The sequence below is a fragment of the Rhinoderma darwinii genome, assembly GCF_050947455.1.
Source record: "Rhinoderma darwinii isolate aRhiDar2 chromosome 2 unlocalized genomic scaffold, aRhiDar2.hap1 SUPER_2_unloc_38, whole genome shotgun sequence".
NCBI classification, from domain to species: Eukaryota; Metazoa; Chordata; class Amphibia; order Anura; family Rhinodermatidae; genus Rhinoderma; species Rhinoderma darwinii.
The window spans coordinates 358,820-373,852 of NW_027461705.1; the positions used below are offsets into that span (position 1 = coordinate 358,820).

General features: G+C 56.2%; 1 protein-coding gene across 1 annotated transcript in view; it reads right to left on the reverse strand.

The window, feature by feature from the left end:
- Nucleotides 1-1,583: 1,583 nt before the first annotated feature.
- LOC142677647 (amyloid beta precursor protein binding family B member 1-like) overlaps nt 1,584-15,033 on the reverse strand; it is a 72,221-nt gene continuing 58,771 nt past the window's right edge. Inside the window, exon 14 of the mRNA XM_075847265.1 lies at nt 1,584-5,572. Coding sequence (XP_075703380.1) covers nt 5,408-5,572 — 165 coding nt within the window. The 3' untranslated portion in view covers nt 1,584-5,407. The remainder of the gene's footprint in view (nt 5,573-15,033) is intronic.

Here is a 15,033-nt window from a genome sequence, read left to right on the forward strand (position 1 = left end):
GGCGGTCGATCGCATGAAGCGAAAGGCAGATACCAGGCGAAGAGAGATACCTCAGTTGCTTCCGGGTACCAACGTCTGGCTGTTCTTGAAAAAATATCCGGCTGAGGGTGCCGTCATGCAAATTCGCTCCCACGTTCCTCAGACTCTTTGAGATCCTGCAGTGGATCAACCCGGTCTCTTATAAGCTTTGGCTGCCCGCTATCCTCCGGATCCCTAACTTCTTTCATGTGTCTCTTCTGAAGCCTGTGGTCCTGAACCGCTAATCTAAGACTCTTAGCTCTGCAGCTGCCACCAGCGGTTCTGCCAAGATATTTGAGGTTAAGGAGATCCTGGACACCAAAAGAGTAAGAACCTTTTATTTAGTAGATTAGAAGGGGTTTGGTCCAGAGGAAAGGTTCTGGTTCCAAGAAGAGGAAGCGTAAGAGGGGGGATACTGCAGGCTCCTTTCATCCTGCCGACACCTTTCTCTCTAGGTATACCAGCACATGCGGCTGTCCTGTTCCGCAGTGACCACTAGAATGCGCGCGCGAGTTCAGTCCAGCCTTAAAGAGCTAGAGCACACACGTGTGAGATTGAGTTGATTGCTCCCAAATCACCCTGGACTATAAGAAGGGCCCTGCCCCTTCCTTCATTGCCTGAGCTTTGTTTGTACCTACACGTGTCAGCCTTTGCAAATAGTCCCTTGAGTATTCCCCAGCTCCCAGTGTTCCCGTTCCTGCATCACGTGCTTCCGTGTTCCTGTGCTGTACAGAGTTGTGTTGTCTGCTACACCCGCTGTGTTTCACCGCACCTGTTGTCTGCCTGCTGCCAGAGTTACATCCGAGCCTAAACCATCGCCACTGTCTGAGTTGCCACAGGTACCTTTATCCGAACTATAGACATTGACGTTGTACCGTTTGGCCAACTGCTATAGCGATACGGCGGAACGGCCCAGTAGGGCCACATACCCACAGATCATGACACATATTACACACACCCTGATGAACTCCCCACATATTACACATACCGATGCACTCCACACAGATTACACACACCCTGATGCACTCCCCACAGATTACATATATCCTGATGTTCTCCTCACATATTAAATATGCACATAAAGCCAAATGGTGCTCCCTCCCTTTTGAGCCCTACTGTGCCCAAACAGCAGTTTACGCCCATGTAAATCCCCAAAATCCACTAGGTGCTCCTTTGCTTCTGAAGCCGGTGTTTCCATCCATTAGGACACTAAAGCCACTTGTGGGATATTTCCAAAAACTGCAAAATCTCGGCAATAAATATTGATTTGAGTTTCTCTGGTAAAGACTTCTGCGTTACAAAAAAGCATTCCCGAGTTAAAACCACATAAAATGACACGTCAGGTTTGAAAAATGGGCTGTGTCCACAAGGGGTTACAGTACATTGATTACTAAGTGACTTGCAGCTTTCACTGTCCCCCTTCCTTCTTGAAGCATCGCATGCGGCTTGTTTCCAGGTTTCAGATGAAGGATTTGACTAAAGAACTGCAACAGTGACATCAGGTGTTAAGTGACGGCGTGACTATAATGAGGGCGCAGAAAGCAGAGAACACACGCACACGTCACTAATCTGTCAGGCTTTTATTTGAGGAGACTGGATACAGAAGTCAAAGTGTCCAGGAGGAATTTAGTGTTAACAACGACTGAACATAAAGAGGGTTCAGCTGCCGTATAGGTTCACGTTGCGGAGACACCCCACCGCACACCGCTCATGCACTAGCCGGGTCCGGTAACATCTCATTCCATACACCGGTCATACACACGTGTTCCGGGAATAGCTCCTCACATACACCAGTCATACACACGTGCTCCGGGAATAGCTCCTCACATACACCAGTCATACACACGTGCTCCGGGAATAGCTCCTCACATACACCGGTCATACATACGTGTTCCGGGAATAGCTCCTCACATACACCAGTCATACATACGTGTTCCGGGAATAGCTCCTCACATACACCGGTCATACATACGTGTTCCGGGAATAGCTCCTCACATACACCAGTCATACACACGTGCTCCGGGAATAGCTCCTCACATACACCAGTCATACACACGCGTTCCGGGAATAGCTCCTCACATACATCGGTCATACACACGCGTTCCGGGAATAGCTCCTCACATACACTGGTTATACACACGCATTCCGGGAATAGCTCCTCACATACACCAGTCATACACACGCGTTCCGGGAATAGCTCTTCACATACACCAGTCATACACACGCGTTCCGGGAATAGCTCCTCACATACACACGTGTTCTGGAAATAGCTCCTCACATACACACGCGTTCCGGGAATAGCTCCTCACATACACACGTGTTCTGGGAATAGCTAATCACATACACCGGTCTTAAACACGTGTTCCGGGAATAGCTCCTCACATACACCAGTCATACACACGTGTTCCGGGAATAGCTCCTCACATACACCAGTCATACACACGTGTTCCGTGAATAGCTCCTCACATACACCGGCCATACATACGTGTTGCGGGAATAGCTCCTCACATACACCGGTCATACACATGCGTTCCGGGAATAGCTCCTCACATACACCGGTCATACACACGCGTTCCGGGAATAGCTCCTCACATACACCAGTCATACACACGCGTTCCGGGAATAGCTCCTCACATACACCGGTCATACACACGTGTTCCGGGAATAGCTCCTCACATACACCAGTCATACACACGTGCTCCGGGAATAGCTCCTCACATACACCAGTCATACATACGTGTTCTGGGAATAGCTCCTCACATACACCGGTCATACATACGTGTTCCGGGAATAGCTCCTCACATACACCAGTCATACACACGTGCTCCGGGAATAGCTCCTCACATACACCAGTCATACACACGTGTTCCGGGAATAGCTCCTCACATACACCGGTCATACATACGTGTTCCGGGAATAGCTCCTCACATACACCAGTCATACACACATGTTCCGGGAATAGCTCCTCACATACACCAGTCATACACACGCTTTCCGGGAATAGCTCCTCACATACATCGGTCATACACACGCGTTCCGGGAATAGCTCCTCACATACACTGGTTATACACACGCATTCCGGGAATAGCTCCTCACATACACCAGTCATACACACGCGTTCCGGGAATAGCTCCTCACATACACCAGTCATACACACGCGTTCCGGGAATAGCTCTTCACATACACCAGTCATACACACGCGTTCCGGGAATAGCTCCTCACATACACTGGTTATACACACGTGTTCTGGGAATAGCTAATCACATACACCGGTCTTAAACACGTGTTCCGGGAATAGCTCCTCACATACACCAGTCATACACACGCGTTCCGGGAATAGCTCCTCACATACATCGGTCATACACACGCGTTCCGGGAATAGCTCCTCACATACACTGGTTATACACACGGATTCCGGGAATAGCTCCTCACATACACCAGTCATACACACGCGTTCCGGGAATAGCTCTTCACATACACCAGTCATACACACGCGTTCCGGGAATAGCTCCTCACATACACACGTGTTCTGGAAATAGCTCCTCACATACACACGCGTTCCGGGAATAGCTCCTCACATACACACGTGTTCTGGGAATAGCTAATCACATACACCGGTCTTAAACACGTGTTCCGGGAATAGCTCCTCACATACACCAGTCATACACACGTGTTCCGGGAATAGCTCCTCACATACACCAGTCATACACACGTGTTCCGTGAATAGCTCCTCACATACACCGGTCATACATACGTGTTGCGGGAATAGCTCCTCACATACACCGGTCATACACATGCGTTCCGGGAATAGCTCCTCACATACACCGGTCATACACACGCGTTCCGGGAATAGCTCCTCACATACACCAGTCATACACACGCGTTCCGGGAATAGCTCCTCACATACACCAGTCATACACACGCGTTCCGGGAATAGCTCCTCACATACACCAGTCATACGCACATGTTCCAGCTCCTCACATACACCAGTCATACATACGTGTTCCAGCTCCTCACATACACCAGTCATACATACATGTTCCGGGAATAGCGGTTATCAGCACAATCCCTGATGGAAAGTGCCACACACAATGTAGTGCCATGTATTAGTTTGCACGTTGAGCAGCTTCTCCGTGAGGTGCCGGATATAACAGCGCTATATAAGATCACATGTATGAACATTGCACGCGGCACGATAACTCACATACATGGACGAGCACACAGTGGAGGGAGGATCAGCAGGACTAAAACTTCTCCTAAACAGGTCAGAACTTGTGGGTCCCGTCCAAAAATCATTATCAAAATGTATTAAATTATATACAGAGAAAAAGGTACAATAAATACAACTACAACTGTAAATAACATTACGGAACTCGCATTGCCCACAACCAGCGCTGCACTTCATTGGTCGGATGATAGAGGCAGAGAATAATAATAACTCTGGACAGACGTCCCCGTCCTGACCTGAATGAAGACTCTGCCGACATCCACACAAGGACAAGACCATGAATAATAAACTTTCCTCATATCAAGTGTCATCCACGAGCAGCAGCTACAAGATCCAGTGCTTCATTATCCATCATAGCGAGATGAGCGCCCGCCGGGAGCGCCGTCAGATTAACGGACACCCGAAGAGGAGAACATGTCGCGTCCAGCCTAGGAGTAGTGTCCCCGGGCCCCGCTGCGGGTGTCCCGGGATTATGGCCGGCTGCGTCCATGAATGGCTCTGTGCTGTTCAGCCGCGGTCAGGGACTCATTGGGATTGCTGTGGAGTTTAGTCAGATTTTGGAGATGTCACTGGCAGGTTCACCATGTCGGGCCGCCACTGATAACGGTTATACCACTGGCCTCTAAACTGCAGTGGAAAGCAGCCTCTTACATAGCCAGCCGACAGCCTGGGGGCAACCAGAAGTCACGGACCCCCTGTACGATCCTCCAATGCTCTGACCCATGAGACTGATCCTTCTGCTCCAGTGGAGAGGCCGGCAGGAAAACCGCCGTCAATGGAAGCCGGACACGGAGCTCCGAGGTCACGTGGGAACGGATCCGGACACGGAGCTGCGAGGTCACGTGGGAACGGCTCCGGACACGGTCCAGGAATCCACGGATATTAATGTGTTAGACGTTACACCGCACAGACATTATCTAAACAAGCACAACAACAACCTCCCACAGGAGGAGGAGAGGCCGCCAGAGGGCAATGCCCGCCCGGTAGCCTTCCGCTGCCTTATTGCTCTTTATAAGGCCTCATAAAGGGTCACAGAGGTAACCCAATAACTTGAGCGTCTTCCTGCCCTGACAATAGCGGGAACAAGACTAATGAACACACATGCTGCACCCGTTCCTGATGGATAAACCAGAGCAGCGCCAGCGTCACGTCACGCAAATGTCAAGGTGTTTGTCCCCCAGGACGCTTGTTTTTGAAGGAGCCGAGCAGGGTCTGCACTCCTCTCCGGACACTGGAGCCAACGCGGCGAGCAACCGAATCAGCAGGAGGGGTGGGGAGGCAGGAGACGGACTGAGGCCGCGCGTCCAAGCACTTCTGATACCGCAGCTGAGGGAAAGCAAGACGAGAATCATTCACAACCGAGCCGGAGAGAGAGAGAGGTCATAGAGGAGTGCGGAGGTGAGGCGGGTACACGAGGGCCGAGGTGAGGGGTCATAGACCAGTACAGAGGTGAGGAGGGTACACGAGGGCCGTGTTGAGAGGTCATAGACCAGTACAGAGGTGAGGAGGGTACACGAGGGCCGTGGTGAGGGGTCATAGACCAGTGCAGAGGTGAGGAGGGTACACGAGGGCCGTGGTGAGAGGGTCATAGACCAGTACAGAGGTGAGGAGGGTACACGAGGGCTGTGGTGAGAGGTCATAGACCAGTACAGAGGTGAGGAGGGTACACGGGGGCCGTGGTGAGGGGTCATAGACCAGTGCAGAGGTGAGGAGGGTACACGAGGGCCGTGGTGAGAGGGTCATAGACTAGTACAGAGGTGAGGAGGGTACACGAGGGCTGTGGTGAGGGGTCATAGACCAGTACAGAGGTGAGGAGGTACACGAGGGCCGTGGTGAGGGGTCATAGACCAGTACAGAGGTGAGGAGGGTACACGAGGGCCGTGGTGAGAGGTCATAGACCAGTACAGAGGTGAGGAGGGTACACGAGGGCCGTGGTGAGGGGTCATAGACCAGTACAGAGGTGAGGGGGGTACACGAGGGCCGTGGTGAGAGGTCATAGACCAGTACAGAGGTGAGGAGGGTACACGAGGGCCGTGGTGAGAGGTCATAGACCAGTATAGAGGTGAGGGGGGTACACGAGGGCCGTGGTGAGAGGTCATAGACCAGTACAGAGGTGAGGAGGGTACACGAGGGCCATGGTGAGGGGTCATAGACCAGTGCAGAGGTGAGGAGGGTACACGAGGGCCGTGGTGAGAGGTCATAGACCAGTACAGAGGTGAGGAGGGTACACAAGGGCCGTGGTGAGAGGTCATAGACCAGTACAGAGGTGAGGAGGGTACACGAGGGCTGTGGTGAGAGGTCATAGACCAGTACAGAGGTGAGGAGGGTACACGAGGGCCGTGGTGAGAGGTCATAGACCAGTACAGAGGTGAGGAGGGTACACGAGGGCCGTGGTGAGAGGTCATAGACCAGTACAGAGGTGAGGAGGGTACACGAGGGCTGTGGTGAGAGGTCATAGACCAGTACAGAGGTGAGGAGGGTACACGAGGGCCGTGGTGAGGGGTCATAGACCAGTACAGAGGTGAGGAGGTTACACGAGGGCCGTGGTGAGAGGGTCATAGACCAGTACAGAGGTGAGGAGGGCACACGAGGGCCGTGGTGAGGGGTCATAGACCAGTACAGAGGTGAGGAGGGTACACGAGGGCTGTGGTGAGAGGTCATAGACCAGTGCAGAGGTGAGGAGGGTACACAAGGGCCGTGGTGAGAGGTCATAGATCAGTACAGAGGTGAGGAGGGTACACGAGGGCCGTGGTGAGAGGTCATAGACCAGTACAGAGGTGAGGAGGGTACACGAGGGCTGTGGTGAGGGGTCATAGACCAGTACAGAGGTGAGGAGGGTACACGAGGGCTGTGGTGAGAGGTCATAGACCAGTACAGAGGTGAGGAGGTTACACGAGGGCCGTGGTGAGAGGTCATAGATCAGTACAGAGGTGAGGAGGGTACACGAGGGCCGTGGTGAGAGGTCATAGACCAGTACAGAGGTGAGGAGGGCACACGAGGGCCGTGGTGAGAGGTCATAGATCAGTACAGAGGTGAGGAGGGTACACGAGGGCCGTGGTGAGGGGTCATAGACCAGTACAGAGGTGAGGAGGGCACACGAGGGCCGTGGTGAGAGGTCATAGACCAGTACAGAGGTGAGGAGGGCACACGAGGGCCGTGGTGAGGGGTCATAGACCAGTACAGAGGTGAGGAGGGTACACGAGGGCTGTGGTGAGAGGTCATAGACCAGTGCAGAGGTGAGGAGGGTACACAAGGGCCGTGGTGAGAGGTCATAGACCAGTACAGAGGTGAGGAGGGTACACGAGGGCCGTGGTGAGAGGTCATAGATCAGTACAGAGGTGAGGAGGGTACACGAGGGCTGTGGTGAGAGGTCATAGACCAGTACAGAGGTGAGGAGGGTACACGAGGGCTGTGGTGAGGGGTCATAGACCAGTACAGAGGTGAGGAGGGTACACGGGGGCCGTGGTGAGAGGTCATAGACCAGTACAGAGGTGAGGAGGGTACACGAGGGCCGTGGTGAGGGGTCATAGACCAGTACAGAGGTGAGGAGGGTACACGAGGGCTGTGGTGAGGGGTCATAGACCAGTACAGAGGTGAGGAGGGTACACGAGGGCCGTGGTGAGGGGTCATAGACCAGTACAGAGGTGAGGAGGGTACACGAGGGCTGTGGTGAGAGGTCATAGACCAGTACAGAGGTGAGGCGGGTACACGAGGGCCGTGGTAAGGGGTCATAGACCAGTACAGAGGTGAGGAGGGTACACGAGGGCCGTGGTGAGAGGTCATAGACCAGTGCGGGGGTGAGGAGGGTACACGAGGGCCGTGGTGAGGGGTCATAGACCAGTGCAGAGGTGAGGCGGGTACACGAGGGCCGTGGTGAGGGGTCATAGACCAGTACAGAGGTGAGGAGGGTACACGAGGGCCGTGGTGAGAGGTCATAGACCAGTACAGAGGTGAGGAGGGTACACGAGGGCCGTGGTGAGGGGTCATAGACCAGTACAGAGGTGAGGAGGGTACACGAGGGCTGTGGTGAGGGGTCATAGACCAGTACAGAGGTGAGGAGGGTACACGGGGGCCGTGGTGAGAGGTCATAGACCAGTGCAGAGGTGAGGAGGGTACACGAGGGCCGTGGTGAGGGGTCATAGACCAGTACAGAGGTGAGGAGGTTACACGAGGGCCGTGGTGAGAGGTCATAGACCAGTACAGAGGTGAGGGGGGTACACGAGGGCCGTGGTGAAGGGTCATAGACCAGTGCAGAGGTGAGGAGGGTACACGAGGGCCGTGGTGAGGGGTCATAGACCAGTACAGAGGTGAGGAGGGTACACGAGGGCCGTGGTGAGGGGTCATAGACCAGTACAGAGGTGAGGAGGGTACACGAGGGCCGTGGTGAGGGGTCATAGACCAGTACAGAGGTGAGGAGGGTACACGAGGGCCGTGGTGAGAGGTCATAGACCAGTACAGAGGTGAGGAGGGTACACGAGGGCCGTGGTGAGGGGTCATAGACCAGTACAGAGGTGAGGAGGGTACACGAGGGCTGTGGTGAGGGGTCATAGACCAGTACAGAGGTGAGGAGGGTACACGAGGGCCGTGGTGAGAGGTCATAGACCAGTACAGAGGTGAGGAGGGTACATGAGGGCCGTGGTGAGAGGTCATAGACCAGTACAGAGGTGAGGAGGGTACACGAGGGCCGTGGTGAGAGGTCATAGACCAGTACAGAGGTGAGGAGGGTACACGAGGGCCGTGGTGAGAGGTCATAGACCAGTACAGAGGTGAGGCGGGTACACGAGGGCCGTGGTGAGAGGTCATAGACCAGTACAGAGGTGAGGAGGGTACACGAGGGCCGTGGTGAGAGGTCATAGACCAGTACAGAGGTGAGGGGGGTACACGAGGGCCGTGGTGAAGGGTCATAGACCAGTACAGAGGTGAGGAGGGTACACGAGGGCCGTGGTGAGAGGTCATAGACCAGTACAGAGGTGAGGAGGGTACACGAGGGCCGTGGTGAGAGGTCATAGACCAGTACAGAGGTGAGGAGGGTACACGAGGGCCGTGGTGAGGGGTCATAGACCAGTACAGAGGTGAGGAGGGTACACGAGGGCCGTGGTGAGAGGTCATAGACCAGTACAGAGGTGAGGAGGGTACACGAGGGCCGTGGTGAGGGGTCATAGACCAGTACAGAGGTGAGGAGGGTACACGAGGGCCGTGGTGAGAGGTCATAGACCAGTACAGAGGTGAGGAGGGTACACGAGGGCCGTGGTGAGAGGTCATAGACCAGTACAGAGGTGAGGGGGGTACACGAGGGCCGTGGTGAGAGGTCATAGACCAGTACAGAGGTGAGGAGGGTACATGAGGGCCGTGGTGAGAGGTCATAGACCAGTACAGAGGTGAGGAGGGTACACGAGGGCCGTGGTGAGGGGTCATAGACCAGTACAGAGGTGAGGAGGGTACACGAGGGCTGTGGTGAGGGGTCATAGACCAGTACAGAGGTGAGGAGGGTACACGAGGGCCGTGGTGAGAGGTCATAGACCAGTACAGAGGTGAGGAGGGTACACGAGGGCCGTGGTGAGAGGTCATAGACCAGTACAGAGGTGAGGGGGGTACACGAGGGCCGTGGTGAGAGGTCATAGACCAGTACAGAGGTGAGGAGGGTACACGAGGGCCGTGGTGAGAGGTCATAGACCAGTACAGAGGTGAGGAGGGTACACGAGGGCCGTGGTGAGAGGTCATAGACCAGTACAGAGGTGAGGAGGGTACACGAGGGCCGTGGTGAGGGGTCATAGACCAGTACAGAGGTGAGGAGGGTACATGAGGGCCGTGGTGAGAGGTCATAGACCAGTACAGAGGTGAGGAGGGTACACGAGGGCCGTGGTGAGGGGTCATAGACCAGTACAGAGGTGAGGAGGGTACACGAGGGCTGTGGTGAGGGGTCATAGACCAGTACAGAGGTGAGGAGGGTACACGAGGGCCGTGGTGAGAGGTCATAGACCAGTACAGAGGTGAGGAGGGTACACGAGGGCCGTGGTGAGAGGTCATAGACCAGTACAGAGGTGAGGAGGGTACACGAGGGCCGTGGTGAGAGGTCATAGACCAGTACAGAGGTGAGGAGGGTACACGAGGGCCGTGGTGAGGGGTCATAGACCAGTACAGAGGTGAGGAGGGTACACGAGGGCTGTGGTGAGAGGTCATAGACCAGTACAGAGGTGAGGAGGGTACACGAGGGCCGTGGTGAGAGGTCATAGACCAGTACAGAGGTGAGGAGGGTACACGAGGGCCGTGGTGAGGGGTCATAGACCAGTACAGAGGTGAGGAGGGTACACGAGGGCTGTGGTGAGAGGTCATAGACCAGTACAGAGGTGAGGCGGGAACACGAGGGCCGTGGTGAGAGGTCATAGACCAGTACAGAGGTGAGGAGGGTACACGACGGCCGTGGTGAGGGGTCATAGACCAGTACAGAGGTGAGGAGGGTACACGAGGGCTGTGGTGAGAGGTCATAGACCAGTACAGAGGTGAGGAGGGTACACGAGGGCCGTGGTGAGGGGTCATAGACCAGTACAGAGGTGAGGAGGGTACACGAGGGCCGTGGTGAGGGGTCATAGACCAGTACAGAGATGAGGAGGGTACACGAGGGCTGTGGTGAGAGGTCATAGACCAGTACAGAGGTGAGGAGGGTACACGAGGGCCGTGGTGAGAGGTCATAGACCAGTACAGAGGTGAGGAGGGTACACGAGGGCCGTGGTGAGGGGTCATAGACCAGTACAGAGGTGAGGCGGGAACACGAGGGCCGTGGTGAGAGGTCATAGACCAGTGCAGAGGTGAGGAGGGTACACGAGGGCTGTGGTGAGGGGTCATAGACCAGTACAGAGGTGAGGCGGGTACACGAGGGCCGTGGTGAGAGGTCATAGACCAGTACAGAGGTGAGGAGGGTACACGAGGGCTGTGGTGAGGGGTCATAGACCAGTACAGAGGTGAGGAGGGTACACGAGGGCTGTGGTGAGGGGTCATAGACCAGTACAGAGGTGAGGCGGGTACACGAGGGCCGTGGTGAGAGGTCATAGACCAGTACAGAGGTGAGGCGGGTACACGAGGGCCGTGGTGAGAGGTCATAGACCAGTACAGAGGTGAGGCGGGTACACGAGGGCCGTGGTGAGAGGTCATAGACCAGTACAGAGGTGAGGAGGGTACACGAGGGCCGTGGTGAGAGGTCATAGACCAGTACAGAGGTGAGGAGGGTACACGAGGGCCGTGGTGAGAGGTCATAGACCAGTACAGAGGTGAGGGGGGTACACGAGGGCTGTGGTGAGGGGTCATAGACCAGTACAGAGGTGAGGAGGGTACACGAGGGCTGTGGTGAGAGGTCATAGACCAGTACAGAGGTGAGGAGGGTACACGAGGGCCGTGGTGAGGGGTCATAGACCAGTACAGAGGTGAGGAGGGTACACGAGGGCCGTGGTGAGGGGTCATAGACCAGTACAGAGGTGAGGAGGGTACACGAGGGCCGTGGTGAGAGGTCATAGACCAGTACAGAGGTGAGGAGGGTACACGAGGGCCGTGGTGAGAGGTCATAGACCAGTACAGAGGTGAGGAGGTTACACGAGGGCCGTGGTGAGGGGTCATAGACCAGTACAGAAGTGAGGAGGGTACACGAGGGCCGTGGTGAGGGGTCATAGACCAGTACAGAGGTGAGGGGGGTACACGAGGGCCGTGGTGAGGGGTCATAGACCAGTACAGAAGTGAGGAGGGTACACGAGGGCCGTGGTGAGGGGTCATAGACCAGTACAGAGGTGAGGGGGGTACACGAGGGCCGTGGTGAGGGGTCATAGACCAGTACAGAGGTGAGGAGGGTACACGAGGGCTGTGGTGAGAGGTCATAGACCAGTACAGAGGTGAGGAGGGTACACGAGGGCCGTGGTGAGAGGTCATAGACCAGTACAGAGGTGAGGAGGGTACACGAGGGCCGTGGTGAGAGGTCATAGACCAGTACAGAGGTGAGGAGGTTACACGAGGGCCGTGGTGAGGGGTCATAGACCAGTACAGAAGTGAGGAGGGTACACGAGGGCCGTGGTGAGGGGTCATAGACCAGTACAGAGGTGAGGAGGGTACACGAGGGCCGTGGTGAGGGGTCATAGACCAGTACAGAGGTGAGGAGGGTACACGAGGGCCGTGGTGAGAGGTCATAGACCAGTACAGAGGTGAGGAGGGTACACGAGGGCCGTGGTGAGAGGTCATAGACCAGTACAGAGGTGAGGAGGGCAAACGAGGGCCGTGGTGAGGGGTCATAGACCAGTACAGAGGTGAGGAGGGTACACGAGGGCCGTGGTGAGGGGTCATAGACCAGTACAGAGGTGAGGAGGGTACACGAGGGCCGTGGTGAGGGGTCATAGACCAGTACAGAGGTGAGGAGGGTACACGAGGGCCGTGGTGAGGGGTCATAGACCAGTACAGAGGTGAGGCGGGTACACGAGGGCCGTGGTGAGAGGTCATAGACCAGTACAGAGGTGAGGAGGTTACACGAGGGCCGTGGTGAGGGGTCATAGACCAGTACAGAGGTGAGGAGGGTACACGAGGGCTGTGGTGAGGGGTCATAGACCAGTACAGAGGTGAGGAGGGTACACGAGGGCCGTGGTGAGAGGTCATAGACCAGTACAGAGGTGAGGCGGGTACACGAGGGCTGTGGTGAGAGGTCATAGACCAGTACAGAGGTGAGGGGGGTACACGAGGGCCGTGGTGAGGGGTCATAGACCAGTACAGAGGTGAGGGGGGTACACGAGGGCCGTGGTGAGGGGTCATAGACCAGTACAGAGGTGAGGGGGGTACACGAGGGCCGTGGTGAGGGGTCATAGACCAGTGCAGAGGTGAGGAGGGTACACGAGGGCAGTGGTGAGGGGTCATAGACCAGTACAGAGGTGAGGAGGGTACACGAGGGCCGTGGTGAGGGGTCATAGACCAGTACAGAGATGAGGCGGGTACACGAGGGCAGTGGTGAGGGATCATAGACCAGTACAGAGGTGAGGAGGGTACACGAGGGCTGTTGTGAGAGGTCATAGACCAGTACAGAGGTGAGGAGGGTACACGAGGGCCGTGGTGAGGGGTCATAGACCAGTACAGAGGTGAGGAGGGTACACGAGGGCCGTGGTGAGAGGTCATAGACCAGTACAGAGGTGAGGAGGGTACACGAGGGCCGTGGTGAGAGGTCATAGACCAGTACAGAGGTGAGGAGGGTACACGAGGGCCGTGGTGAGAGGTCATAGACCAGTACAGAGGTGAGGAGGGTACACGAGGGCCGTGGTGAGAGGTCATAGACCAGTACAGAGGTGAGGAGGGTACACGAGGGCCGTGGTGAGGGGTCATAGACCAGTACAGAGGTGAGGAGGGTACACGAGGGCCGTGGTGAGAGGTCATAGACCAGTACAGAGGTGAGGAGGGTACACGAGGGCCGTGGTGAGAGGTCATAGACCAGTACAGAGGTGAGGAGGGTACACGAGGGCCGTGGTGAGAGGTCATAGACCAGTACAGAGGTGAGGAGGGTACACGAGGGCCGTGGTGAGAGGTCATAGACCAGTACAGAGGTGAGGAGGGTACACGAGGGCCGTGGTGAGAGGTCATAGACCAGTACAGAGGTGAGGAGGGTACACGAGGGCCGTGGTGAGAGGTCATAGACCAGTACAGAGGTGAGGAGGGTACACGAGGGCCGTGGTGAGGGGTCATAGACCAGTACAGAGGTGAGGAGGTACACGAGGGCCGTGGTGAGGGATCATAGACCAGTACAGAGGTGAGGCGGGTACACGAGGGCCGTGGTGAGGGGTCATAGACCAGTACAGAGGTGAGGAGGGTACACGAGGGCCGTGGTGAGAGGTTATAGACCAGTACAGAGGTGAGGAGGGCACACGAGGGCCGTGGTGAGGGGTCATAGACCAGTACAGAGGTGAGGGGGGTACACGAGGGCCGTGGTGAGAGGTCATAGACCAGTACAGAGGTGAGGAGGGTACACGAGGGCCGTGGTGAGGGGTCATAGACCAGTACAGAGGTGAGGAGGGTACACGAGGGCCGTGGTGAGGGGTCATAGACCAGTACAGAGGTGAGGAGGGTACACGAGGGCCGTGGTGAGAGGTCATAGACCAGTACAGAGGTGAGGAGGGTACACGAGGGCCGTGGTGAGGGGTCATAGACCAGTACAGAGGTGAGGAGGGTACACGAGGGCAGTGGTGAGGGGTCATAGACCAGTACAGAGGTGAGGAGGGTACACGAGGGCCGTGGTGAGAGGTCATAGACCAGTACAGAGGTGAGGAGGGTACACGAGGGCTGTGGTGAGAGGTCATAGACCAGTACAGAGGTGAGGGGGGTACACGAGGGCCGTGGTGAGGGGTCATAGACCAGTACAGAGGTGAGGAGGGTACACGAGGGCTGTGGTGAGGGGTCATAGACCAGTACAGAGGTGAGGAGGGTACACGAGGGCTGTGGTGAGGGGTCATAGACCAGTACAGAGGTGAGGAGGGTACACGAGGGCCGTGGTGAGGGGTCATAGACCAGTACAGAGGTGAGGAGGGTACACGAGGGCCGTGGTGAGAGGTCATAGACCAGTACAGAGGTGAGGAGGGTACACGAGGGCTGTGGTGAGGGGGTCATAGACCAGTACAGAGGTGAGGAGGGCACACGAGGGCCGTGGTGAGGGGTCATAGACCAGTACAGAGGTGAGGAGGGTACACGAGGGCCGTGGTGAGGGGTCATAGACCAGTACAGAGGTGAGGAGGGTACACGAGGGCCGTGGTGAGGGGTCATAGACCAGTACAGAGGTG